Raw genomic sequence first — 26,827 nt, forward strand, 5'->3', positions numbered from 1 at the left:
ACCGGGAAGCGCTGAGCGCCGCCCCCAGAGCAGCTGCCGGGAGAGGGGACGGGGTCGGAATTCATGTAAGAGGTAAGAAGGGAGGGACTGAAATGGAGAAGGAACGAAGGGTTTAGCTCCCGAGTCCGGCGCCTACAGCCCGCTCTTTTCTTCCGGTATTGTGCAGCTGCTTCCGGGCTGCCCGCGGGGCCGGAGGTGAATACTCCCTTTGCTTGTGGCGCTGTAGGCTGAGCCTTGGTGTTCCCTTGTGCTCCGTGGTTTTGTATTATTTTGAAATCTTTCAGTCTGGCAATGCCCCAGTCAATAAAACTTTAACGGAAAAAATAGTAATCTGATAATCCTCATTGCTTGTTTTATGTGCTTTTCCTTCTCTAAGAGTTTATGGCAAAACATAACATTAGAGACGCTGATCCATCACTTTTCTGTGAGTAGGTGTTCTGCCTGCTAATGTCCTGCTAGCTCTAGCTGTAAACGTTAGCGTGAGCCGCGGCAAACCTGTGGAGCAGGTAGGTCCTGGGCTGCGTGTGTGGTACGCTGGGTGTTCAGCACCATCTTGTTTTACTGGAATAGGGATTATTTGCTCCTTTTCCTTCTTTGCCTTAGGACTCTGGGTTTTTACCATGGTGTTTTATAAATGGCCTGTAAAATGCTTGAAGTAGTAGAGGGTTCTAAAAACACCGTAGCAGTAAGCTGAGCAGTGGATGAGCAGGCAGTGAGCCGGCAGTATTTCCTTTCATTGCAGTACTGGGAGAGAGGGCCAGCCCAGCCTGCCCACAGTACAGAGGTGGGGAAGAGAGTTTCCAGACAGCTGGCAAATGCAGCACTCGTTGAGAGGTCTTGAGTGTATTTCAAACTCAAGCAGGAAATGTTCGGAATGAAAAAAGCTTTCCAAGAATGGCAGCAACACAGACTTGAAAACTATTTTAAAGGTAGATGAAGGAATTTGTGCTGGATTTTGCTTCAGTTTGATTTGCTTATGAAATGACAACGTACACCTGGTGTACACACAACTTGCGCCTGTTCTCTCAAAGCCACGAATTTTCAACTCATTTAGTTGAAATCATTTGCTCTAAATTCTGAATTCTCATAATTCAGTTTGAACCTGGATTATATAGACTTGTTAGTTTAGGCAGGAATCAGTTTAACTTAATTTATTCTGCTAAATTTAGTTGATTAAAGCATCTAGATAGGATTTTAAAGTAGCTTTTAGCTAAATGAATTTAAAGTCTGAGTTACTGTGAAGTGATATAATTTCTGTGTGTAGATAACTGGCTGAGATCTGAACCTTTTTGATAGTTTAAGTGAAGAGAATGCACAACACATGGGATTTCATATGAGGAGATAAGGAATGTGAAGAACAATTATTGAGCTATGGGAGAGCAAGTTTGTATACAGGAAAAGCAACCTGACTTGTGCACAGACTCTGACTTGTGACTTAGGGACAGAACACGATTCAGGATTCCTGGGTTCTGTCAAACATAATTTCCTAACTGGGCATCTGGACTCGGGGATTACATTTTCTATCTGCCACTGAACACGAAAATGCAACGGTCTCTGTGCCCCCACATGCTATGATATCCTCTGTGGTTCATCTGCTGAGCTGTCCTCCCAGATGCTTCAAAGGCTTCAGATTCAGAGGTCCTGTCCCTACTCTGCTTCCACGATTTTTTCTTGTGCTCCCTCATGTAGAAAGCTTTGCTGCTTCCAGCTGCTCTAACAAAAGGTAAAAGACCTACCTGCCCATTTGGGCAGAAGACACTGAAGCACCTTTGTACCTATATAACCTTCCACAGGCAGAAAAAGAACTGCCTGGGCTACACAGAAGAAGTTGGTGTAGGAAGGGTGATTAGTCTCTATTAAACTTCGGTAAAATTGAGTTGCTTGCACAGAGCTTATTTAGACTGAGCGCTATTACATTCAGTTGACATTTACTTGTAAGGGAGGCTTTAGGGGTTTCCTGTGCCAAATGTGAAATACAGCCTGGTAGCAAGATATGACTGGGGGTGGGTGGATATTTCATAGCTTCATTCAGCTTGGGTGTCAGGCTTGTAACAGAGGAACACCTACCTGCTACACCCACAGAAGAATGAGCCCTCGGACTGCAGATCAAGGAATGTATGTGAACCACTGTGCTCTCTCCACTGAAAGTTGTAGTAAGTTATTGCAGGAACTATTCCCACCTACAAACAGTGGATAGAAGCAGAGAGCTGAATGTGGAAGATGTTTGAAAGAAATAGAAGAACTTAAGGACCTCTTGAAGTCATCTAGCCCAGTTTTCTGCTCAGAGCAGGGCTAACTTCAAATTTAGACTGGGTTGTTCAGAGCTTCTGCGAAATCTTTGGTCTCTTGTGTTTGGAGAAGGAAGTAAGTTTCAAATTTATTTAAAAGGAAACTTCTCTTCTGCAGAGAATTAAGGGCTTCCAAACAGCTGTTGCATGAAATCTTGTTACAAGGATTGTTGTATTGAAGATTCAGGTGTTACTAGTGTTTGCTTTCTACTTTCAGGCAGAGACTGTTGGTTCCAGCAACATGGAACTTCAAGCTGACATCAGTTTCCGTCAGCAGCTTCTGCTCATTGATGAAAATCTGGTGGCTGAAGATGTAGCAGCTTTAAAATTTCTCTGTACTGACTTGCTCCCCTTCAGAAAACTAGAAAGTGTGAAGTCAGCAGTGGACATCTTTCAGCTTCTCATGGCTGAAGAATACCTGAATGAGGAAGATACTTTCCTACTAGCTGAACTCTTATATAGAATTAAATGTCACTCCTTGCTCAAGAAATTTGGTTATACCAAGGAGAAAGTGCAAGAATGTCTGCATGAGAAGGGAAGGGTGTCTCCATACAGGTAAGTTTGCAGTGGGATTCTCTTCTCTCCATTACTGCCATCTGTGCCATACTCTTTCCCTTTCCATTTTTGAATTCTCAGATTGCTTTTAGTTTCTACACTGTCATCTGTTCTGCTTGTATCTTATTGGATCTCTGTTACAGGCAGATGCTGTATGAATTTTCAGAAAACATTACCAATGAGATGTTGAAGGATATCATATTCCTCCTGCAAAACTGTCTTCCAAAGCGACGGATACCTCTTGTATGTGAGGAGAGAGCCAAATGTGTATATGGTGGGAAGGGAAGAAGGGGGAGGAGGGGAATAGGAGGAACAGCGTGAAGAGAAAAGTATTTGGCAGAACAGGGGATAATCTGCAACTAGGCTGGTCAGTATTTATGGGGTTAGCAAGGAGGAAGCTGTTGACAGGTAAGCGTGGAATTTGGTGCTTTGTGCGAAGGTCAATCACTGACAGTCCATAGTCTTGCATTAGATCATAAAAGGGTGACAAATCAAATCTTCGCCCTGCTTGAGCTATGTGCTAAGGAGATTGATGTCCATGTATTGTTGGTACCGTTTCACAGCAATAAAGCCTTCTTGAAGCCAAGAGTCATTAATATGGTTTGGGTGGATCTGTTTAAACAAGACCATACCAAATAATAACAGAACCAGTAGCTTTCCATGGAGCAACGTTTCACCTCCCACAGTGATGTAAAATTGACTGTTTGGACCTTGTTGGTAGGAAGAAAAGCAGATAATAATGTGATTGTTTGAGGCAGACAGGGTTGAGGCAGGTTTTGAGGTCTAAGGAACAATAACTATATTTTACTCTCTCCTTTTGGCTGTCAGTCTGCTCTGGAATTGCTGATTTTATTGGAAAAACAGGGCCTTTTAACTGAAAACAATGTACAGTTGCTGGAGGAAGTCTGTATGAATGTTTCACCTGATCTCCTGGAAACAGTAAACTGCTACAAAAGGGCAAAAGGTGAGAAATTCAGAGTCAGGGAGTAGGTTTGCTAAAATGCAGGAAGCACTAGAAGGGTCTGGGCAACTGAACCTCGGGGTCCTCTGTGTGCATTGCTGGAACAGGAGCTAGAGTGGGATCGCTCATCTTCACACACAAATTTGGCATAACGGTTCCTGTCTTGCATTACTTCCTAGCTGAATTCTGACAGGGACATGCTGGAATATCTGAGGCCACACAGAGCAGTCCAGCACATACAGAACAGGCTGGGAAACTGAAATTCTATTTATAGTTATGTCGTGCTTCTCCATTTCCCCATCACTGAGATGATGATGACTGTCTGTAAAAGGCACTGTGTGATTTATGAATGTACACTACAACAAAGCAGTTGCCTGCTAATAAGCTGGGAAGGCAAAGTGTGTGTGCATGTGTGTCTGATACGTGGTAGGCTTTGTTAATAAATGTGTGTTTCACATTATCAGGGAGTTATACTGCAGTTTGTAGTATTCCTTCATTTAACATCCTGTGGAGTGACTATAAGCATACTGGGAAGAAGTTCTATTTCCATTTATTTAAGCACTGGGAAACAAATTCTGGGAAGTACAAAGCTACATCTCCCTAGTAGGTGCAAGGGCACTCAGCGTTTCACGAGTGCCATTCCCCCATGCTTTCTGAGTGTGTTTCAAAGTTGCTTTCTATTTTAATATATCTTTCAGTAAGTATAGATCTGCATTTGCCTAATGTGCAGATTCATACTGGTTTAACTAAAAGGCGCTTGGCTTCTCTCATTTTGTCTCTTTCTGCTTAGTGTCTTTCCCTCAGCAGGAGAACACTCTGCCCATCAAGGAATCTTCACTGTCTCACACTGGAGACTTCAGAGTATTCACTTCCCCACAGGTACACTGGAGTACATACTGCCAACCTGGGTTTTAGTGGTTTGGGGGGGTTGGGGTTTTTTCTTGTCTTTATTTTGAAACCATACTGGCTGTGAGATTTTTCACTAAATCTTCTTACTTGGTTTTGGAAGGGAACAAGCATATTTGTTCAGCATGTAAGAAATACAGCTGCATATAGTACCAAACAGTGGATGTCAAAAATACTACTGTCAGTCATATGCAATTGGGGAAAAAATTAATGTTAGGAAGAGAGATGAGAGAGAGAAAAAGCTAGACACGTGCCTTATAGAGAATGGGTCAGTCAGTTGGTACTGATATTTAAAGTTTCGGCTGATCAACACTGAACTATCTCTAAAGGCTAACACTGTATTTTGATTATCTGTTCAAACTGCTGCTGCTAAAGGAGGTGGTCCCATGTCCTCAATGTACCTGTCCTTCATCAGTTAAACCCCTTCTGCAGCTGCATGATGAATCATATTGGGAAACTTATCAGGGCTATAACTGATCTCTTTTTGGGGGGAGAGGAAGGGAGGGAGTTTTAACCCAGTTCTGAATGAGGAAAACCAGTGATCTTTCTAAGGATACTTCCCAAAAGTGAAGTTCTAGTAGACAAGAGCTGAGGAAAATGAGCTATTTAGTATCAGAAGGGTATGCATTACTGCTGCTTTGAGCTATATTTGCTCTACATGTGCAGAGGGTTTGGCGAAGCCTTCATGCATGGCACTTGGCACAGTAAGAAAATGAATGTAGTTTTATTAAGAAAACATGAATTTAAAATAATTTGAAAAACAGACTAAGAGACTGTTTCCATAATCCTGATGATCATGTTTCATTTTTCTTTAAAATGATGAGAGGTTGTACACTTTTTCCATGCTGTATAATAAATCATTGACACTTACTCCTAGAAGATGTCTCTTAGGCGGTATTAGAATCACTAGTTATAACGATTTATACTCAAATAATTGACTATCCAAGAGAATTGATACTTTGTTTATAGTGATCACCTACCCCTATAGTGAGAGGATCATTTGGAAGTGAAAGAAAATTTGTTGCTGTTTCCCTTTATCCTTAAGAGAAAAATAGTTGTTTCCAGCTCTGTGAGATTTGCTGTAAGTGGGGAAGTCTTTTGTAATTTCATTATTAAATGCTTTGCTGCTCTTAGGAATTCGGTATTTTTACTACTCACTACTTAAATAGCTTTGTGTTAAGCATATTTTGCTAAAATCACTATGAAAACTTATTATATATAATAATGATTTTTAACATGGTATTCCCCCCACTCAAAAAAACAGGAGACCTCAATCAAATCTGTTGGTTCTAATATCAATGGTAAGTATTTCTGAAAATATGTTTCATTTTTATTACCTTTATGTTTGATGTTGCATTCCTTTACTTTCTCTGGGAAATTTCTAGCGTTTGGTTTAATGCAACAACACACTTAACCTTGCTGTCTTCTTGGAAGGGTCTTTTGCTTTCTGCACAAACAGATTTGAAGGATTTCTGTTCTTATATAAAAGAAACAAGAGAAAATTGGCAAATCCTGTGTACATTGTCAGTCATTTGCTAGAGACTAACTAATGTGGTTTCTGGGAAGTGAAATAAGGGCTGGTCTGATTAGAAGCAAAAAGGTGATTTCTTTCCTGAAAACAAAATAACAAGTTTTCTGTTTAAATAACCTTGGGAGGACAAGAGAATGAGACACTATGACTGTTTATAAAGCTGAGATGGTAGGTTTTTGGGTGCAGATTTTACCTCTGACTTCTTTTGCTGTATGGATTGTTATGTTTAAGAGCCTGAGAGTGTTGCATGGTAGAGATAGATATTTTGAATGCATTAAATACTGTATGATTTGTACAAAAGAAGACAAGTGTTTTAAGGCATTCAGAAGGAGAAGTAAATAAAGCAGCAATAAATAAAGTTACATTTTGGATCAGATCTCTGAAAAGATTCTGTACAAATAACAGTGGGTAGTTTGCATCCATCTTTGTGACTCCCAAGTCAAATAGACCAGTTGCAAAGTATAGCAGTACAACAGCTATCAGCTCTCTTCTACTTTCAAGCTCTGTCAATGCAGCCTTGCTCTGAAAGTCAGTCTGAGAGTTGTTAGTGATTCAGGAACAAAAAAAAAAGTCTGTAATGGGAGCTTCAGTGGTAACATTGCAGATCCTTCTTACAATACAGTTTATTTCTAAACTGATTTCCAAATGAAATATTCATTTGAATTTCTCAGGTAGAATCTGTCCTTGTACCGTGGACATCTTTGTTCCGCAGTACCAATACAAATGGAAACCTTGCCTTTGTCACAAAAATATATATAATAAAAATAACTGGCGACATGTTCAGAATAGATCCTTTGAACATGACAGTGCTATCTCATACAGAGGAATCATTCTTTTCAATGAAACAGTATTTCAAATACAAAAAGTGCTGTATTGTAGCTAAACTCCTTTTTGCTACATCCACCAATATTGGATTTCTCTTCATAAATATCTATGCTGTTTGTTTTTTTTTCCTAGATAACAAAGCAGCTAATCTTACACAAGGCTTCTCTGATATGAACCTGGAGCTGCCTGGAGAATTCAGCAACGTAGAAAATGAATCCAAGGTTTGAGACAATCTCTTAAATCCTTCTTTTTGAGTACCTGGGTATGTGAGGTCTTCATCCCCGTAATGACATTTATCGTCCAAGGACATATGAGATGTCTGTGTGTCTCATGAAGTTTTTTGAGTTGTCTGATCAACTGGAACATTTCAGAGAATATTTTAACCTCGGAGGCCAGACACTTACCCATATTGAAAGGTGTGGTGGAGGCAAAACAGGCATAATACCTTTGACGTTATCCACACATCAGTGCATCTGCTTATCTTCGTGATACAGGCAAAATATTTGGCATTTTCTTAAGTTGTGCATTCTGGAGATAGCAGCAGAATGTGCAAGACACAGAGACAAACATGTCTTCACAGTTCTCTTTCTGTATCTAGCTTAGACAAAGCTTCAGGGCATCTTGAAATTAAAAGCAATAAGGGGTAACATGCAAAGACCTTGTGAGAAGGATAAAAGAAGGCAAGAGTTTTTAGTGAGCTGTTGCAGGCATGTAACAATCTTCCTCAATAAACCAGAGGTCTTGGTACAGGAGGAAAGATCCCTTTTGTGAGATCCTTCTTAGAAGCCTTATGTGCACTCTTTAACCTTGTACAGCAGTGTAACTACGGAATTCTCCCTCTGGATTTTTCCTTCTGATGAGCATGGATATTGAGGGAGCCAGTTGCTGCATTTGTTTATAGCTATTTAATTTCTTGAAGTTCTGTGCTATAATATATCTCTTCATCACCTGATGTTCAGACTGCTGTAGCAAAAGTACTTTTTGCTGCTGTTTAAGGAGCTTGGAGTGCTGCCTTCATTTTGTTCCACTAAAATGTACAAAAGCAGGTGTGTTGTTCTCTCTAGTGAGCAGAAAAGAATTGGAGTGGTGGGAGTTTTTTATTTCAACCTGAGGTTGGACTTGAAGAGATGGTACTTGGAAGTTTTGGTGACTTTTCAGTTTTTAAAACGTTCTTTCTTAACAGTGGGAGGTAACTTTTAAGTCTTAGCAAAACTGGTAGTGTGGCAGGTTTATGCACTTCTGAGATCTCTGTTCTGCTTGCATCCCTTTCCAGTGGATCGGTATGAGCTGCGTGCTCCAGGTATTCATCGCTACTCTTGAAAAAAACAACTCAGATGTCTAACATCCTATAGTTCCAACTGTGAACCCTCTGCCATCTGAAGTTAAAATATTGTCGTGACATTCAAAACAGTTGAGGACTTCTATCCCCATCACCAATTCATATTGCGGAGTTTGGCTGCTGAATCCTCCCTTTTGCACACAGATGACCAACTCAGCTGCTAAACCTTTCCTCTACAGTTTGATAGTATGGTGACAGAGTGTGCTTGAGGCTTCACCCATGTCTTTTCACACAAGAAGGCACCATTGAGTTCCAGCTTTTCGAAAGTAACCCACCATCTTAGGTGCCTCTCATTTTTGGATGCTGATTTTGAGACATGTTAAGGAAATATGAATAAGTTGAATAAATTCATTGAGGCCGTAAGCTTTTTTCCTCTCCTTTCTACAGAAGATGACAAGCTACAAAATGGATGGACCACACAGAGGATTTTGTCTTGTTATTAATAATGTTAACTTCGATAAGTCTCTTCAGGAGAGGAAGGGTTCTTGCAAAGATGCTGGTAAGTTAATGAAATGAGATTTTTGGAGTATTAGTCTCTCTGTTTCCCCATCTGAATTGATTGTCCACTATTGCTCTGTATTTTATTGTCTATATTTTAGTTAGTAAATATTCTTAAAGAGTAAAATGTTCGATATGTGTTACATTATGTTATTTGTGTATCCTAGGGGAGGACAGGTTAAAGGATGAGTAACCACTGAGTTTCTGATGCAGGTGGATCATTCTTGAATCATATTAAGAATCTCTTTTTGCTTAACCTTTGTCTATAGCTATAATAAAGAACTAAACCTAAACTAAACCATCATTCTACGTAATGTAATGCAAAATTCCATAATCAAGCAACCCTGTGCATACTTATTTTCTTCTGTTCATTCTACTTACCTCTTGTGTATGAAACTCTTATAGTCAAAACTGCAACTGGAAAATAATGATGTGAGGAAGGTTTTGAAAGATCTAATCTGAAACTGGGGGGGGGATATTCCTCATATTTTCAAGTGTCATTTGTGAGCTCACTTAGTATGTCATTATACATTGCAAAATGTCATTGTATGTTCTGAAACTTGTCTAGAACAATCCAGGAACTCTGTGAGAGCTGATGCCATCTTTTTTTATTCCAGTTAACCTTTAGTTGATACTAGTAAAAGGATGAATCTTCAGAAGTGTCAGGGTGTAAGGTCTTTCTCGGTTCAGATTAGCTTGCATGGTGACTTCATAAAATGGTTTTCTGTTGCCTCAATTTTTCCTTTTATCTTTCTTATAATTACAGGGGAACTGGAACGAGTATTCACATGGCTTGGTCTGGATGTCAGGACTTACACAGATCTGACGTCTCAGGAGATTAAAGATCTCATGCGAACTTGGCAGCATTTGCAAGATCACAAAGACAGGGACTGTTTTATATGTTGTATTCTATCTCATGGAGAGTCAGGAGCGATCTATGGGAAGGACGAGGAACTTGTGTCAATCCGCATGATCATGTCCCACTTCACTGCCAAACAATGTCCACAGCTGGCTGAAAAACCCAAACTCTTCTTTATCCAAGCATGCCAGGGTAAAGAGATACAGTGTCCTGTCTATGTTGAAGCTGATGCACGAATTCCTGACTTGTCTTCTATGCAACAGAGCATTTCTCCTTCTGAAAGTATTCCTGAAGAGGCTGATTTCCTCCTAGGCATGGCCACAATTGATGGATATGTCTCTTTCCGGCACATTCAACAGGGTGCTTGGTATATTCAGGCCCTGTGCAGCAAGCTACAGTTGTTAGTCCCCAGGTAAATACTTTGCTTAGCTCTTGATGAAGAAATGGGAGGAACTTCCCTTTTTTTTTCTCCAAAGGCAAATTCACACAAGAACACTAACCCGTGTTCTGAGGTGGACAAAATTAGTTAAGCTGATGATTTGTTTGCTTGCCACTGATAAATTTACATTAACACTGCTGGTACCTTAGAGATAATCTGGAGAAAATGAAGTTTGTTGTAAAAATCTCAAAACTTCCCATTATATTCTTTAAGGCAGAGCCATCTGTTTCTTGATTGGATTTAGGTAAAAAATATTTTATTCCATTATTTTTCTTTACTGGTTGAATCAAGTGAGACAGAGTAAGAAAAGGTCTTTTCTTTTAATATGACTCAAATGAGAACAAAAGAGGAGAAAGTTGGAGAAAAGGATGTGGGTTTTGTGTTTTAAATGTTTGTACCATGTCTTCTAGATGATCTGGGAGGTGTTAAATGGAGTGCTATCTGCTCATTAATAAGTAATTTTTAAATTTTTGCTCTCCTTCTGACTGTAGGGGTGAAGATATTTTGTCGATTCTTACAGAAGTTAATGAAGATGTGGGGAGACGTGTTGACCGCTTGGGGACAAAGAAGCAGATGCCCCAACCAGCATATACCTTAAGAAGAAAATTTATATTCCCAATACCTAGAGACCCTCCTCCTTCACAGCAACATTGAGGCTTTTAAAATACATCCTTTTATCAGCACACCTCATTTAAATGCAATTCACCACATGACCTGTTTTAAAGCAGTTACCCAGAGTCCTGAGGAACTGTTAGCTTCAAGGCAAGGCCTCAAAATTTTTTGCCAAACGAACTGTGAAACTGGAGGAGACGCAATTAAAGCAATCCATGTGCCAGCTATTTACATCATCTATATATTCAGAGTTATCAGGGTTGGGGGAAGCATACTTCTATCATGTTAAATGTTTTTGTACCTGCACAGACCACAGATATAAAAGTGTTTTTCTGATGTTATAAGGATTGCATGTAGCCTTCCATATCTAAACCAGGATTGTTAATGGTCTGGTTTAGGCTCATCATGTTTTATTTTGCAGGCTAACAATTTTAAATCCTGCCTCTAAATCCACTAGCTATGTTCACAGAGAAAGACAAAGGTGGGAATGAAGAGGAGAAAGCTTAAGTAGTAAGTGGAAAAGGATTTCTTACAGCTCTAATTTAAATTATGTTTAACTTAATGGAGAACCAGTTAACTGTTGAAATCAGTAATTTGTTCCACAGTGCACACTGATACCATCTAATGGCTAACATAAACCTCCTGTACAATGAGGTCTTTCCAAAACTGAGTAAAGCCAAAATGCTGTGTAGTATTCCCTCTGTGAAACCTTGTGAACTGTCATTTCCCCATCAGTTCTGGGAAGAAAGGGTAGAAGATTTGCATGCTATGAAATATGCATTCAGCAGTGTATCTGTATAGGTTTATCAGATTGATTAACTTTGTAAGCATTAAATTTTCTGATTATCGTTTCTTGTTTTAAGATCTAAAATGCAGCCATATGAGAAGCCATGCTCCTTGTTGATTAAGCTTCTAACAAAGCATTTTGTGAGTTAATTGAAATAATGTCATGTTGTTTTGCTATGAGCATTTACTACATATGTCTGTGTCCTTCCTGTTTGTTACTGCATTAAATTCATACTTCTTTTTAAGAGCTTGGTGAGATAAAAATTGTGTACTGGGGTAAGGCTTATCCTTGTTTCTGAGTGGCCCCTGCACTTTTTTGGACTGCACGAATCAGTGGGGTTTTATCTGCCTCAGGGTTTAAGCTGAAGTGAAACTTAGTTTATTTCAGCAAAACACTGATTGTTATATATTATTATGAGCCATAAGTTAGGGTGAAGATTTGAAAGAGTACTGTCTAGTGCTGTTGGATGCAATTTTTAGCTTACATTATCCAGGATTTTTAGGAGGGAAGTTTTACATCATACAGAGCATTGAAATGCAGCCAGTTTGCCAAAACATAATGGTCACTTTTTATCATGATGAATTGATAGTTGTGTGACCCATTGCATTTTGAGTGTTCTGAGTTAGTATGGATGCCACACTTGAAGTCACTTTTGTGCCACAGATAGAAAATGTTTTGTCTGTTAGTAGAATATATAACGTGTTGTAATAGAATCGTGAAGTTTCTGGCTCACAATTACTGTTCAGACTTGGTGCACTCTTGTTTTGTATGTTTAGGTAACAACTGAATTTTTATCAGTACGGTGTAAACGCTGACAACAATTTTGACCTTGTTTTGCGGGATCTTGTTTTCATGTTTGAGTTTGGTAGACAGAGAACATAATCATGTTATGTTGCGTTCTCTGTAGAGACTTCTGCCTTGGTAATCTCCAGTTAAATCATAGGAGGGTATCACAGTCAGAAGAGTCTAAGCTGACTTCTGCCTTGAGTTCCCTGGGGAGAGGGATCTACGCTTGTAAAGTCTCCCTCACTCATAAGAAGGTTTGTTGCAAACACAGTTTACACTACCATGATTTATACTATTCAGTGTGAATATTTTGCTTGTGTGTGTGGAGGGTTGTGTTTATATGGCTGCACATTCTAATACTTGGGTGCATGCAGTGGTACTCCGTCAGTGCAAGCCCAAAGGCAGGGTAGGGTTAGCACTATAACTGCAGCTGCCATTCAGCAAGGTCATTGGACATTTCTGAGTGATCTCCTGCGGTGTAAGATAGCAGTTTGAAAGTCTTGGGGAAGAGTGGGTGGTTTTTATACAACTTAGATATTCATCGCTCCTTGCTGTCCACACTGTACACCTTCAGTGTAACTCTAGTAGTACAGAGCTGTGCCGGAAAGAAATCGGCCTAAAACAAGAAAACAAAAAAATGTGGTTGGTTTCTGTTGAGCCTTACTGATGGCATACAGAAGCATATGCACATGTGCATGCTCTCCACCTACAGAATTAAAGAAGGGTTGTGACTTGTGCAACCCTTGTTTGGACAGATTTAAGTGGAACTAGTGTAAAAAGAGTCTGTCTGTTGGGGAAGTTGGTAGCTTGGGAAGATCATGATCTTAAACTGGGATTTGTAACATCCACAAGTCTCTGGTATCCCGTACCTCCTGACTCAGTTTTTGTGCAGGAGCTGTGTATCCTGCCTTATGCCAGTAGAGGCCACAGTCACTACAGTTTCTGAGTAGTCAGTAGCCTCAGCGTTTTTGCTTCAAGACCAGCCTTTCTGGGAGAGATGAATTTTTGGCAGGCTACCGCACAAGGAATAGGTTGGGTCACTGGGACAATTCTAGAGGAAGCCAGAGGGACAAAACCGGGGTGCAGGGGAACTGAGGGAAATGGGAGAGACTATAAGTTAACAAAAGGACAGGAACATTTTGGGGAAGGGCGAGAGAAGAAGAAATAAGAAGTGAAACAGTAAAGACAAAGAGGAAGAACAGTAGGAGGAGGGCTGGTCCTTGAAACTGCTGCATGATGGGAGAAGCCTCTATCTGGAAAGTGCCAACCTGGGCTTGGTCTTGTCCGCAAATATTTTTCACACAGTGCTGAACACAGCATGCTTCCTCTTTCAAACTGCAACTGAAATCTCGATTCAGTTCAGATGCAGAGGAACTGATGCAGGGAGAGAGACGCTGAGGCATGGGATGACATGGAGATAGAACCATTTTGGACCTGAAGATCAGATAGTGCTTGTGGTGTCTCCCTGTTCTGCCCCCAGCCTTTGGATAAAAGGACAACTCTTGCCAGTAAAGTAAGTCAGACACGTTTTCTGAACTGTTACTAGCGTGTGCCTTTTGGAAGGAATTTGTATGCCTCATTCTATCAAAGGTTATGTTACAATTTTGAGTTTGTAAAGGTAGGTGGGTTGGAATCAATGAATGATTGCTTTCATTGCAAAATATTAACAAATTTCAGCTCTCCTGTCTCTCTTCATAATGCTGACTTCACAAGCTTCAGAGAGTCTGGTAGCTGTACTGATTGCTGATCGTATGTTTCCTGCTGCAAGGAAGATACTGGTGACCAGCAGATCATACTGGGAACTTTACCATTGAAGGCAGAGTTCCATACTTCAAAGAGGGTGAAAATGCCAAAAGTTAATTATTGCTTAAATTGTTTTGTAAATGGGGAAGTATATTACATAAATAATTTCAAATTAATGTTTAGCCTTTCAGTTCCCAGTATTCACTGAGTACTGCTACTGAATTCAGTGCTGATAGTTGACTTTTTTTAATTTAGGAAATAATCTTCCATGAAAGTGCATGTTAAAAATAGGCTAGGGTGAGTTGGAGAGGGACTTCAGAGAAAGGAGGTAAGTTGTGGGATCCTGTGACACAGCAGGGCAGTGGGACTGAGATATTTTTAAATGGGAAGATATAATTGATTCACCTTTGCCTCACTGTCTTTGTCTGAATGGGAGCAAATGTACTGAGCTGTGCTGTATGCTAGAAAGTCCTGGCTATGCTGCTTAGTGTGTCCCCTTAAACCAAATGCAAAAGCTGGTTACTTTTGTGGCTTGTTTTCCAATTTCCTCACAAGCACTGTAGTAATTTCCTGAAACTGGAACCGTGATAGGTGGAGTAGGGAATTGCTGCATTATGACCACAGCTTATTACTTTGTTATACTTTTTGTAAGTCACGTGACAATATAGACCATAGTACAAAAGGCAGTACTTTTCCTGGAACTTCAGAGACTATGGCTGTCTCACTTTTTTCAGAGTTGTTCCAGCAGTCCTCCAGCTTGTCCTGCCATGTAAGTGACGTAAAGTAGTTGTTGTTGTTATTATTATTAAACAGTTTGCTTTTTGTATCAGTTGTGCCTTTAATTTAGTAAAATGGGAGAAAAAGACAGAAGCAGTTAAGCATTGTTTTAGTGTGCTCCCTGTATTTACAGACAGGCTTAAATATAGTGTGTAGGTGGCACATCTGTTCTAATTGCAGTAATTTTGTGGTTTGAAACTTGCAGCCTTTGAGAAATAAAAATGAAAATCCCTTTACCAGAAAGATTTACTTTTATAAGCACATGCCTTGTATCTTAAACAAAAGGCACGATTTATGTGAGAAAGAAGGTAACTCATAACTAGCTACCAAGAAAATGTTCTCCTCTTTCCTGGGTGGATATAAAAATACACAGTCAGATCTGAGATCACTGAATCGTTAAACACATACGATTCATTCAGATACTAGTGGTTTTGTGGTTATATGGGCTGAACAGTATGGATTCTAGTCTGTTTAAAAGTTTGGTTTGAATGGATTTAAAGAAAACAGTACTTGGGGGCAGAGCATGAATTGTATATGCTGCATCAATGCATGTTTTGGTGTTTCATCTGTTTTTTTGATAGACAAAGATTCAGTTCTATGTTCACTCTTGCTAACTAAAGAATGCTGACCAAGGGCGTGCCACAAAAAGCTGCTTTGCTGTAGAATGGTCCTTGGAGGTGAGGGGAGTACAATTGTCTGCTAAATTTTTTTTTTTTTTTAATATTGACAGTAGTACTGATTCAGTTAGTCAGCTGGGCTACCTTGGAGTTATTAGTCCTGGTATTGAAACATTTGCAGTAGCAGTAACATTAAAATGGATTGCCTCATATTCCAGTAGTGTAGGAGTAGGAAGTTCTGATTTGCTGTTGTCAACTTTTCTGTCTCCCAGTGAGTTCAATGGGACAAGAGACCTCTGTTGAATGCATTTCTGTAGAGTTTCTCTTCAGAGATTCCTAGGTGTCTTTAGATCTAAGGCAGAGAGTATAAAGTGGCAAATGGTTCTCTTACCAGAGAGGCAGTGGAGGCAGGTCTTTTAAGTGTCAGGGTGAGATAGTTGGAAGGCTTGCACCTGGTATTTTCTAACTTTATCTTGTGCTCAAAAGTTGGATCCATAAGCCAAGTTTAATATTTCTAAAGCTAATGGAGGAAGTGGTGGAGAAGGGAGGTGGTATCTGATGTTCAGTGAAACAGAACTAGTTTGAGAAGAATTCTCCTGGCCTTTTTAAAATGGTTGACATGATCTGTATTTGATTTGAATATTACAAATTGATTGAGAACTGGGAACTGAATTTTACTTGATGCAGACAATCCAAAACAGGAAGAGGTGTTTTGGCTACGCTGACCAGGGTCAGAAGCAATGTATAAAGAAAGAAGCCAGACAGAAGAGTTATACTCATGTGGATTCTTATCTTTGTTGCGATGTAAAACATTTATCTTTGTTATGGTGTAAAACCTGGCAGTCTCATTTACTACTGTTTTGGGTTTGTGTGGTGGGGTTTTGGTAGCCGGGGAGGGGCTGCAGGGGTGGCTCCTGTGAGAAGCTGCTGTAAGCTTCCCCAGCTCCAAGTCGGACCCGCCACTGGGCCAAGGCTGAGCCCATCAGCGACAGTGGTAGCGCCTCTGGGATAACAGATTTAAGAAGGTGAACCTGCAGCGGGGAAGGACATTGAAATGTGAGAGAAACACCTCTGCAGACACCGAGGTCAGCGAAGAAGGAGGGGGAGGAGGTGCACTGGAGGAGGGGATGCCCCTGCAGCCCATGGATGTGAGTGGCAGAGAGGATGCCCACCTGCAGCCCATGGAAGACCCCACGCCAGAGCAGGTGGATGCCCCCAAAGATGGCCGTGACTCCATGGGAAAGCCCGTGCTGGAGCAGCCTGTGACTGAAGATTGGCCTGCAGAAAGGACCCATGCCAGGGAAGTTTGCGAAGGACTGCAGCCCGTGGGAGGGACCTCACACTGGAGCCAGGGAAGAGTGAGGAGTCCTCCTCCTGAGGAGGAAGGAGCAGCAGAGACAATGTGTGGAGAACTGACCACAACCCCCATTCCCTGTCCCCCTGCACTGCTTAGGGGGAGGAGGTAGAGAAATGGGGAGTGGAGTTGAGGCAGGAAGGAGCGAGGGATGGGGGGAAGGTGTTCTAGGGTTTGGTTTTACTTCTCAGTATCCTTGATTTGATTTGATTTGATTTGTAGTAGATTAAATTGATTTTTGTTTTTTCCCAACTTGAGTCTGTCTTTTGCCCGTGACCATAAGTGATGAGTGATGCCTCCCTGTCCTTGTCTCGGCCCACAAGCTTTTCTTTCTATTTTCTCCTCATCCCACTGGGGCTGGGGAGGGGAGGAGTGAGTGAGCGGCTTTGTGGTGCTTTGTTACTGGCTGGGCTTAAACCACAACAACTACATAGTCTGTATTTCAGACTGGCAAGTGGCTCCTGCTCCCAAATGGGATCCAATCTCAAAAAAAGCAAAACCAAAACAAAATGAAAACAGCAGCAGCCTGCTGGGGTTGTACATCCTGTACATTGATCAGTACTTCCCGCTATCTAGACACACCATGGGAAGCAAGAACAATTGGTGACTTTCTCTGTCAATTTCACTTAGTACAGAGGGTTTTTTATATTCCTTGTTAAGAGAACTGTAAGAGCTAAGCATCAAAGCTATGGTAGCAAGACAGCCTCTCTCTACTGAAGTACTTTTGATTCCATGTATTTATTTTGGACTAATCTGCATGATGCAATACCTTTTATAATCATGTTGTTGCACTGCTGTTACTGACAGATAAAATCAACTTCTGTTTGTGTTTAGATCCAAATCCTGATGTGAAATGAGTACAGACTTCCACAAGCTCCTTTTTGACATTTCTGAGGCTTTGGTCACAGATGAACTCGCTGCTCTGAAGTTCCTCAGCCTGGAGCACATCCCCATGAGGAAGCTGGAAGCCATCCAGGAGCCCAAGGCCTTCTTCGAAGTGCTGCAGGAGAAGGACATGATTGAGGTGGGGAGCCTCTCTTTCCTGAAGGAGCTGCTCTACCGGATCAATCGGATGGACCTCCTGGCTACCCAGCTGGGCTGCAGCCGAGAGGAGATGGAGAGAGAGCTTCAGATCCCAGGCAGGGCAAAGGTGTCAGCCTACAGGTAAGCACAGAAGTAGTAAACCTTTGCATGCAAAATGTACAACAGTTCTGTTGTGTACTGTCTTGTTTTCTGTCTGCACTGTTGTCTTACAATTATGCTGGGATGTTTGTATTTACTACAGCATGACTACCTGCCATTGTGAGTTTTACATTTTGCAGTTCAAATGTGTAATTGTGGTGGTTACTTCTCATAACTTTCTTAATCAGTATTTCTTTATTCTTTATTGCCAGGCAACTGCTATATGGAATTGCAGAGGACTTGACTCCAGAAGATGTCAAGAGCATAAAGTTCCTGCTCCAAAAACAAATACCAAAGAACAAGCTCCAGGATAATGCTGTATGCAAAGTGATCTCAATAAGTTTCTTGCAAGGCTACTTCACAGTCTGCTAGTTCTTGTAAGAAGGGAGGAAAGAGAAAGCAGTCTGCTCTCACTAAAATTTGTTGTTGAAGGATTGTGATGTTAGCTGCTGTGTGAAAGAATAGACCCTTTTTTTTCTCACTGTGTCTTTTCTCTGCTCTTTTTTGCTCTCCTGTACCTATTTTCCCTCTACCACCTGTCTCCCTAATCTTTTCTTTTTGCAAAATCCATCATGCTCTTCTTTTCATCTTTGCTTGGCATTTATAAGGCATTTGTACATATGCTGTATCTAGGAAGAGTGATGTTTAGTGGAGGAAAAACAATGTTTTGGAGACAGAAAATCAAGTTCTAATGTGAGTTCAACCACAAATTTTTGTCTGTCATTGGGTACGTTTTCTTCTTTATTGTAATTTGGGGTAACAGCATTTTGTTAACTCCCCCACAAATATTAAGAGGTTTGATGAGCTAGTTTAATACTTGTATTGTAAATAATGAACAGTGTTATAAAAATTCTTGGTGGTATTAAGAAGCTTCCTTAAAAGTCCTATTTGTATTGTGGCACCTATAGGAAAATTAGCAGATTTACCTCCAACTTGGTGGACTATTGAGCTTTAAAAAACAAAAGTAGCCCTGAACACCTTTTCTGTAATAGAAAATGTAGAATGGCACAGCTAAATGACTTAACAGCACTTCATCTGAACACAGAGGCACAAGAGGATTCCATGTTGTTATCCACGTCAGTGCTTTGCACTGCTGAAACAAAGCAGGATAACCTAGCCGTAGGCAATTTCTAATGATCCTGTCTTAACCTTAGTGGTGTGTTTCTTCAGTTGCATTGCATCCTGACCCTTGTTTTAATGAGGTTTGGAAGAAAAAGAAACTGGTCTTTAGCTGGTCAGTCTCTGGGAATGAGGATGTTGTCTTCTGCTTTGTCCAGAAGTGTCTGATACTGCAGTTATTGAAGGTCATTGTATGAGTTTGGGTTATGTGTTTCTGTTTTACCAGTCAATGTTGAAGGTCTTAGTGGAAATGGAAAGAAACGGGATAATTAAAGAAGATGACCTGGCAATGCTGAAAGATATATTAAAGGGATTTAGAGCTGACATAAAGAAAAAAATTGATACCTATGAAGAAAAAAAAAAAGGTAAATTATTTAATCTGCTGTTTAAGAGTAGAGCTGGGGTTTTTGTGATTTTTGTGGCTCCGTCCTTGGCAGCTTAGGAGTCCAGAGATAAGAGGGAGACCTTACAGTATCCTAGGACAGGCAGAGCAGCTCCTGGTACATGTGGCTTCTGAAGTTTTCTGCTACTTCATTATCCCATCGTACCTTCTTGTATCTCTCCTTGGAATACATTCTGTGCCTTGTAAATGGTCTGCTTCTCCCTCCTCTTTGCCTTAAATGCTATTTTTCTCTTCAGGAAACAGTGCAGTGCTGGTTTTGGACCAGCATAGCTTATCAGTCACTGAAAGAGACTGGAAGTGACAGTTGCCTTGGGGGAACTAGTATTGGGAGATTGTCAGCATTATTTTCTGTTAGCCAGGCTGTTTGCTCTTAGTCAAAGGAAAAGTCCCTGGAGACCAGGTACTTGACTAAAGCGTAACCATTAGCTTTCTGTACCAGATCTGATATTTCAAGGACTTCAGTATATCTGGGCTGTGGCAGCTGAGTGGTGACTTCTGACACAACAGTTGGGCCTTACTGTTTGGGAGATAGGATGTGTCAACTAACAAAAACTGAGACCTATTAAATTTTTCCCCAGAACCTCCTTTTGGATGACTCAGGACATGTGTTTCCTTAGATACATCTATACAGCCCATGCAGTTCCTTGCAGAGATACCGACTAGTTTCCCCAGCATGTCTTTGTGCTGCCGATCTGTCTCTAAAGAAGCAAGCCCTGTATCAGGGGAATGGCTTTTTAGTGGTATTCTTATGATTTTGTCCCCCTTGATAAGTAGAAAAAGAGCATGTCTTACAGATCTTGTTGCCCTGACAATTAAATTTCATTTAAACACATCTGTGTAACTTGTAAAAGGGGTACTATGATTTATTTCCTTGGGTAGAGTCATGGGTTTGATGATTTCTTCACTTATTTCAGGCAGTTGTATTCAAAGAAGCATTTTGTTGCTTTGAGGGGATATTCCATTGTGCTGGTATTCTGCATGCTTGGTATGTCCACCCAAACAGTAGAGTTCTCTGGAGAAGAGACAGTGGCCTCAGAAGTAAAGGAACTAGCTGTAGTGTACCACTGTACAAAAATGGGTCTCCTCCTTCACTTATGTATCCCATAGTGGAGATGCTAGTGAATGGCTTGCCTGGCATGACTACTGACATTCAGCCTTTTATTATCTGGATCTTGCTACCAATAAAAGAACAGAGAAGAAACAGAGCACAGCTCTGCACAGCTTCAATAACCAACAGTTTGTGAAACTGGAACCTTGCTTGGCCCAGCTCTACAAAATGATGGTGTCTCAGTGATGTGGAAACCACCCTCCACCTCACTTCTTATACTGTTTTTTTGAGTGTTGAAATATGCACAGTGGAAGATTTATCTTTTTAGTCCTAAAATGTTCTGTTTATCTTCTCCATCTTAGAAAATTATTCTAAGGAAAAACTCCACTATCCAGTGTCTGTGTCTGTGCATACAGCAGAACAAGGAGCAGAGGGGGAGACACCACACCTGGTGAGAAATACGTCAAGATTACCTTTAAAGTATTTATCCAGCTCCTGGGAGCGGGGAGCATAAATTCTTAAGAGTAAGCAGGTGGAAGAGCTGAAAGGGAGGGGTTCTAGCTTTGTATGTAGGCCTTGGAACAATTCCTGTTTTCAAAACAACACCAAGCCTTGTTCCTTTGTGAGGACCTGGCTGTCAGCAACCTTTTAGGCAAGAAATGAAGGAGTAGCTGTTGTGTGAAGAAAAACCAATCTTAATGATAATGGAGAGAGATACTCCTGGACAGATGGGAAGGGAACAACAGAATCTGCTACCTCACTAGAAACCCACAAGGACTCTCAGAAGGAATGGTAGGATGCAGGAACTTTTTGTCTGCACATGCATATTTGTGTTTCTGGATACTCACTTTCTCCCGTGCCAAAATCGTATCCTAACCACAGAGAGAGAGGAGGAGGGATTCAGGGAGACAAAGCAGATTCCTCTCCCCAGTGGCTAGCTTGTATTCTTAGGCTTTTCCTTTCTTGTATCTTGGCCCCCATGATTTTTTTTGCATGATTTTTTTGGACATGAAGGACCAACAATCTTGTGTATAGCGTATTTCTCTTTTGGATGCTTGGCACTGCTTTCTTGCCTGCTTTGTTTCTACAGCTTGTGGAATCATATAAGATGAAAAATAACCCCCATGGTTACTGTGTGATTCTTAATAACTACATTTTTAAAAATCCGTATGAAGCCAGAGAAGGAACAGTGAAAGATGGAGGTAAGTACTTTTTAAATCCCATTACTGTTTTGTTTTTTTCTCTGATAATTCTCTGAAAGAATTCTCTAATCTTTCCTGTGAATAAGAATCATGTCCACTGAGGTACTTTGCCTCCAGAGTAACTGGAATGAAAGTCACTGTAGAAATTGGAAATACACCACTTTGAACAGTTTAGTTGATGGCTTAAAGAAGGAAGTGCTTTCTGTTCTAGGTAAAAAGCATTGTCTTAATTGGTCATATGTACCAAATACTGAAGGAGGGATTACTATTCCACCTTTTCACTTTTTGATTGTTTTTAATTCTTGGCTATCATGGAGTAATATTTTAGAGTCCTTAAATTCTCTTTAATGCTCAAATAAATGCTACTACTTTATAATTTTCCTTAAAGCCTGTCTTCCTGTAAGAGTCACTTCTAAGATAAACAAGTGTTTATCTTAAAAAAGTAAAATCTGTTTCATGAAAGCACACATCACTGATATTTTAACTCTGTTCAGCCTGTCTACAGGCTGCTTGCTTCCCAGCTACTTTCTCATTGCCCACACAACAATTAAGTCAGCATTTGCTGAGAAGTCTGCATAGGATTTGTTAGCGGGTTACCCTGCCTTCCTTCTTGCTGCGTTGATCATTCTCACAGAATGAGGGACCTACTTCATTAAGAGTGGCAGAATTTATCATTCTAAAGAGGTACCTCCTCTTTAACTTGCTAAGTGTTGTTCTTAAGCATCTGAGATTACAATGCAATGCACAGTTAAAGATTGCTTTAACACAGTAAGCTTCACTAATTTATACCAGTTAATCAGATAATCTGAAACCTGGGGTTTTTTTAGATAGCATGATGCTTAGCCCAGTTGTGTTTAAAAAAAATAAAATTAGGCACTTGGGTTCTTCTAATTAGATTTGGCAGGCTGAGTCAGTCAGGTGAGATTATTGGTGGGATCTGAACCCTTCTGCTAATATCTGTTCTACCACACAGACACTGATGTTTCAGCATCTTCCTTGTCACTGTTTATGTTTAACAAGTGCCTTCTGACTTTCTTTTCCCAGAGGCTGTGAAGAGGGTCTTTAAGTGGCTTCAGTTTGAGACAGTTGAGCACATGGATCTAGAAGCAAAGCAAATGTATGCAAAAGTTAAAGAATACAGCAAAAAAGATCATAGTAACATGGACTGTTTTGTTTGCTTCATTTTTTCCCATGGTGAAAAAGACAAAATAAAAGGCATTGATCATGAGCTTATAAATATTAAAGATTTACTCTCCTGCTTCAGTGGATCTAACTGTCCTTCTCTTGCTGGCAAACCCAAGCTGTTTTTCATCCAGGCTTGCCAAGGCTCTGTAGGTCATCCAGCTGTCACAGTAAAAGAAGACTTTTCCAGCCATCTTGAGACAGATGCTACCCCTCTGACTTCCATTCCTGATCAGGCTGATATTCTGGTTGGCATGGCTACAGTGGAAGACTATGAGTGCTACCGCTGTACAAAGACTGGCAGTGTTTACGTTCAATGCCTCTGTGACAAGATGGAGTCGCTTTGCCCACTGTAAGTACTATTTTTAATCCATGTACATTTGGGGTATTGCAGACATACATACTTAAGCATGCTGTGCTGAAACATCAGTGTTTTGCATTTGTGCTATATAATGCTTTTCACGTGCAGGACAGTGCAGAACAGTAATTATTCTGGAATTGGGCATTGTTATTCTTCTACAAATGAACCAAAGTACAAATGACTTCCCCTAATTTGCCTATGACAGAACCAGGATTGTAATGCTGGAACATTACATACAAACAAGTCTGTGTATGTGTGTGCAGGTTTTTTAATGTTTTTTGACTGATAAATTATTTTTCTTCCAGTGACACCTGATGAGAGATGAATTTGTTGAGTGATTACACGGACAAAAAAATCGAGTGTTCTTTAGTCATAATTTTCATTATTGCCTCCCTCCCATCCCCAACATAAACTTGCTTTAGAAAACAGAATTTCTCTTCAGATATCACTTTCTCATGGTGTCCAGAAGAGGGCTTGGAGAATGCATAGGTTTGGTTCTATTTCAACTTAGTGTGCTCTTCTGACTATAAGCAAAGCAGGGGACTGTGTTTGCTGGTAAAGCAATGCTACACGGAGGTTGCTTTTATTCCCCCAAACACACTAAACTCTGTGATTACACAATGGAGTGAGCAATTTCAGTGACAGGCAGGGTGAGGGGAGGATACTAGCCCTCCCTGAGATACGACTTTGGTGGAGCAAACATAATCAGCTTCTTGGCCTAGCTGCAAGTACCATGTATTTCAATGTAACTTTTCTTCATTTTTGTTCAAAGCCGCAAGGATCTCATAACCATCCTGACAGAAGTGAACAAGGAAGTGGGAAGAAGAGTATTAAATGGATGGAAGCAGATGCCAAAGATAACATCAACCCTACGGAAGCAATTGATCTTCCAAATTCCACAATGTTAGTCAACTGAAAAGTAGAAAAATAGGAATACACTCAGTTGGGAATCACATCTGGAATGGGCTTCCACAGGGAAGAGAGTTTGCAAGAGAAATTATCTGGATCTATGTAGTTAGCCCCAGTCCTACCAGGGGCCATGGGACCTAAATTTTCCAATCCCATGTTTAATCAGTCTCCCGGCACCTGGATCTGTAGCAGTCCGGTAAGGCCGTGGAGGAGTACAGATCTGGATTTCTGTCCTGCAGAAGCAGCGGAGGCTGTTCAGTCTGGGTTTCAAGAGAGGAAGCACTTCCAGATAGTGTGATTTTTAAGAGTTATTGGAAATGGCAGTGGAAGTCTTATTTCTGTCCGAGTTGTTGTAAGTCCCTGAAATCTGAAGAAAAGAACAGATAGATTCAGAATGCTAGATCCCTTCCCAGGGAGCATGTGTAAGATTGTTAACTGATTTACCCAAAGGTGAATCACTGGCTGTCTCTGGAAGCTGTATAATTTTTCGTGGAAAATAACATCCCTGTCCAGAAGGACTGAAAAGTGATGATAATACAAATTTTGTTCTTTTCCTCCAAATATTTAGTTTGCTTTATATTACTAATTTACTTGGCTAAACAGCACTGCTGTTTAGGTTTTTTAATTTTAAGGGTTCTAATTGTGTTTTTTCTCAGAGCTCTTAGGGGACTGTTTTGAATGGCTGTCAGCCACTGGAAGGAAGGTGCTGCTCTGTTAGATCCACTGCTCTGAGATGCCTTCTCCTGGCAACTGACTCTAGCTCCTGTGGACTCTTGTTTCTGTTGTAATAAATACTCTTTGTTTTCACATCACCATTGTTTGTGGTGTGTTTCTCTTTTGGATGAGCTGACTGAGGTACAGTCACCGTGACGAACACTTTTACTTCAGCAGCAGAAGTTATTTTGCTCTTGTTGAAGTATTGGATGGCAGCCACCCCAGGGGGTAGCATATTGATATCCCTTCATTAGCAGCTGAAGAGATGGTCGGAAAGAATAAGTTTAAGTTCAGGACTTTCATGATAATGGCAGCTGATGCCAGTGAGGCTGTTCTTAATTTGCATCCTCAGAAATGTGTAGGTGGTATGTGGGAGCTGTATGGGATTCTAACAGCTACATTCCTTTTGAGTTTATAAAAAGATAAAGGATGGATTTGAAACACTTTGTAACTTTTGCTTTTTTTAGTTTGTATTTTTTGGAAAGCCATGTCTAGCCATAAAAGCAGGGGTTCTTTATTTAATCCTGCTTGTGTTCTTGAAGCGAAACTTTTTCATTCTAATTCCACACAATGTGTTGGCAGTTGCATTTTGCTCCCCTTACCCTTTTTGACCTTCCAAGTAAAAGGGAGAATGCCCATTCTTAGAATCACAACTCTGTTCACACAGGTTTCATAAATAATAAATAGACGTTACAAGCACTATGTAAATGAGAGTGGTGTTTGTGGCAAAAGTTACCAGAAGGTATTGCCAGGTATGATACAGCTCTGTGGCTGACATTTGGTTAACAATTTAGGAAATGTGGCAACAATTTATTTACATTTTTATAATGTTTTCATAAATGAGACCCCGATATGAAGTTAGTAATTAGATTTGTGAATTTTTTTTATGATAAGGAAATATAGCTTAAATGAAATAACTGCTTCCTCTGGGAGAAACTTGCTGGAAGGTGGCAGCTGCTCCAGTAGCAAAGTTGTGAGTCCACAGCATTTCTGATTTTTTCATATTTCTGTGTGTTGGAATTCAATACTCTCAGACCAAGTTCTTTCAGATATTCTTTATGAGGAGAAATTGAATATCAATTTTACTTATTTGTTATATTTGGTGCTACATGGGATTTTGATTTAGGAGAGTGATATAGCAACATACTGAAATCACAACACAAGCATAATTTAGCAATTGCAATATACAGTTGAATCGCAATACAAATATTACTCATATTACTCATTACTGCCTGTCTTATTACCTGTCTCTGCTCATAACATTGGGCATCCCCAGTCACGATGGAACATGTGGGTTGAAGCCAGCTCAAGCCCATTGCTCTTTTCAAAGTTTAAATATTTTATCAGTTATCCAGTTTTTATGCTTTTCTGTTGGGCTGAGCCACATATTCACCCCCCCCCATGCTGGTCTGGGTAGCTCAGGAAGACATTATTCTTTGTAAATTGTCTTGGGGAACCTGATGATTCACAGGTGCAGCTGTCTTCTCTGAAACTAAGGTTACCCTCCAGTCTCCTGATGAGCTTTCTTTACAATATATTCTTCTCTGAGATCACTGGGTTTTTGCCCTTCTCCTCTGAGCTGTCCTCCACTGGAGTGGGTGTGCTGGTCAGTCGCATCTTGTCATTAAATTGGCATGGTATTTTGTTCTACCTCTTAAAATCAGGCCACGTCCATAGCTAACGTTATTGCCTGCTGATGAAGACCTACTAGAAGGGCGAGAAAAGCCCATCAGAATCCTCTAAAGGACTGCAGGAAGTAGCCATACTGTGAATTTATGTGTGGCTCATGCAGTGATCAAGGAAGGAGAAAACGCAGTTTGAGTTTTATGG

General features: G+C 40.5%; 2 protein-coding genes across 6 annotated transcripts; both read left to right on the forward strand.

Annotated features, from left to right (window-relative positions):
• Window positions 1–1,508: 1,508 nt before the first annotated feature.
• CASP10 (caspase 10) lies at window positions 1,509–12,427 on the forward strand. The gene is made up of 10 exons (XM_052792957.1): window positions 1,509–1,638; window positions 2,506–2,843; window positions 2,987–3,110; window positions 3,672–3,807; window positions 4,595–4,683; window positions 5,975–6,011; window positions 7,199–7,287; window positions 8,793–8,904; window positions 9,670–10,174; window positions 10,693–12,427. The coding sequence occupies exons 2-10, from the start codon at window positions 2,530–2,532 to the stop codon at window positions 10,853–10,855; spliced, it is 1,569 nt and encodes a 522-aa protein (XP_052648917.1). The 5' UTR covers window positions 1,509–1,638; window positions 2,506–2,529; the 3' UTR covers window positions 10,856–12,427.
• Window positions 12,428–12,616: 189 nt separating this feature from the next.
• Window positions 12,617–25,087, forward strand: LOC128144319 (caspase-8-like). 5 transcript variants are annotated; one of them, XM_052792972.1, is made up of 9 exons: window positions 12,617–13,899; window positions 17,712–18,041; window positions 18,272–18,377; window positions 19,405–19,543; window positions 20,992–21,080; window positions 21,720–21,831; window positions 22,876–23,365; window positions 24,147–24,277; window positions 24,940–25,087. In XM_052792972.1, coding segments are annotated over exons 2-9 (1,380 nt in total). In that variant the 5' UTR covers window positions 12,617–13,899; window positions 17,712–17,730; the 3' UTR covers window positions 24,942–25,087. The 5 variants fall into 5 exon arrangements, with proteins under 5 accessions (XP_052648932.1, XP_052648928.1, XP_052648930.1 ...); XM_052792968.1 differs by having other exon boundaries at window positions 24,147–25,087; XM_052792970.1 differs by lacking the exon at window positions 12,617–13,899 and adding an exon at window positions 13,911–14,457 and having other exon boundaries at window positions 24,147–25,087.
• Window positions 25,088–26,827: the final 1,740 nt, after the last annotated feature.

The sequence above is a fragment of the Harpia harpyja genome, chromosome 7 (assembly GCF_026419915.1).
Source record: "Harpia harpyja isolate bHarHar1 chromosome 7, bHarHar1 primary haplotype, whole genome shotgun sequence".
Lineage (NCBI taxonomy): Eukaryota > Metazoa > Chordata > Aves > Accipitriformes > Accipitridae > Harpia > Harpia harpyja.

Excerpts from the sequence above, each read along its gene's own strand:
- CASP10 (XM_052792957.1), top strand. The coding sequence starts at position 2,530 with ATGGAACTTCAAGCTGACATCAGTTTCCGTCAGCAGCTTCTGCTCATT. Across the intron at positions 2,844-2,986 it reads GGAAGGGTGTCTCCATACAG|GCAGATGCTGTATGAATTTT; the intron begins GTAAGTTTGCAG and ends TCTCTGTTACAG. Across the intron at positions 8,905-9,669 it reads GGGTTCTTGCAAAGATGCTG|GGGAACTGGAACGAGTATTC; the intron begins GTAAGTTAATGA and ends TTATAATTACAG.
- LOC128144319 (XM_052792968.1), top strand. The coding sequence starts at position 17,731 with ATGAGTACAGACTTCCACAAGCTCCTTTTTGACATTTCTGAGGCTTTG. Across the intron at positions 18,378-19,404 it reads ACAAGCTCCAGGATAATGCT|TCAATGTTGAAGGTCTTAGT; the intron begins GTATGCAAAGTG and ends CTGTTTTACCAG. Across the intron at positions 21,081-21,719 it reads AGGGGGAGACACCACACCTG|CTTGTGGAATCATATAAGAT; the intron begins GTGAGAAATACG and ends TTGTTTCTACAG.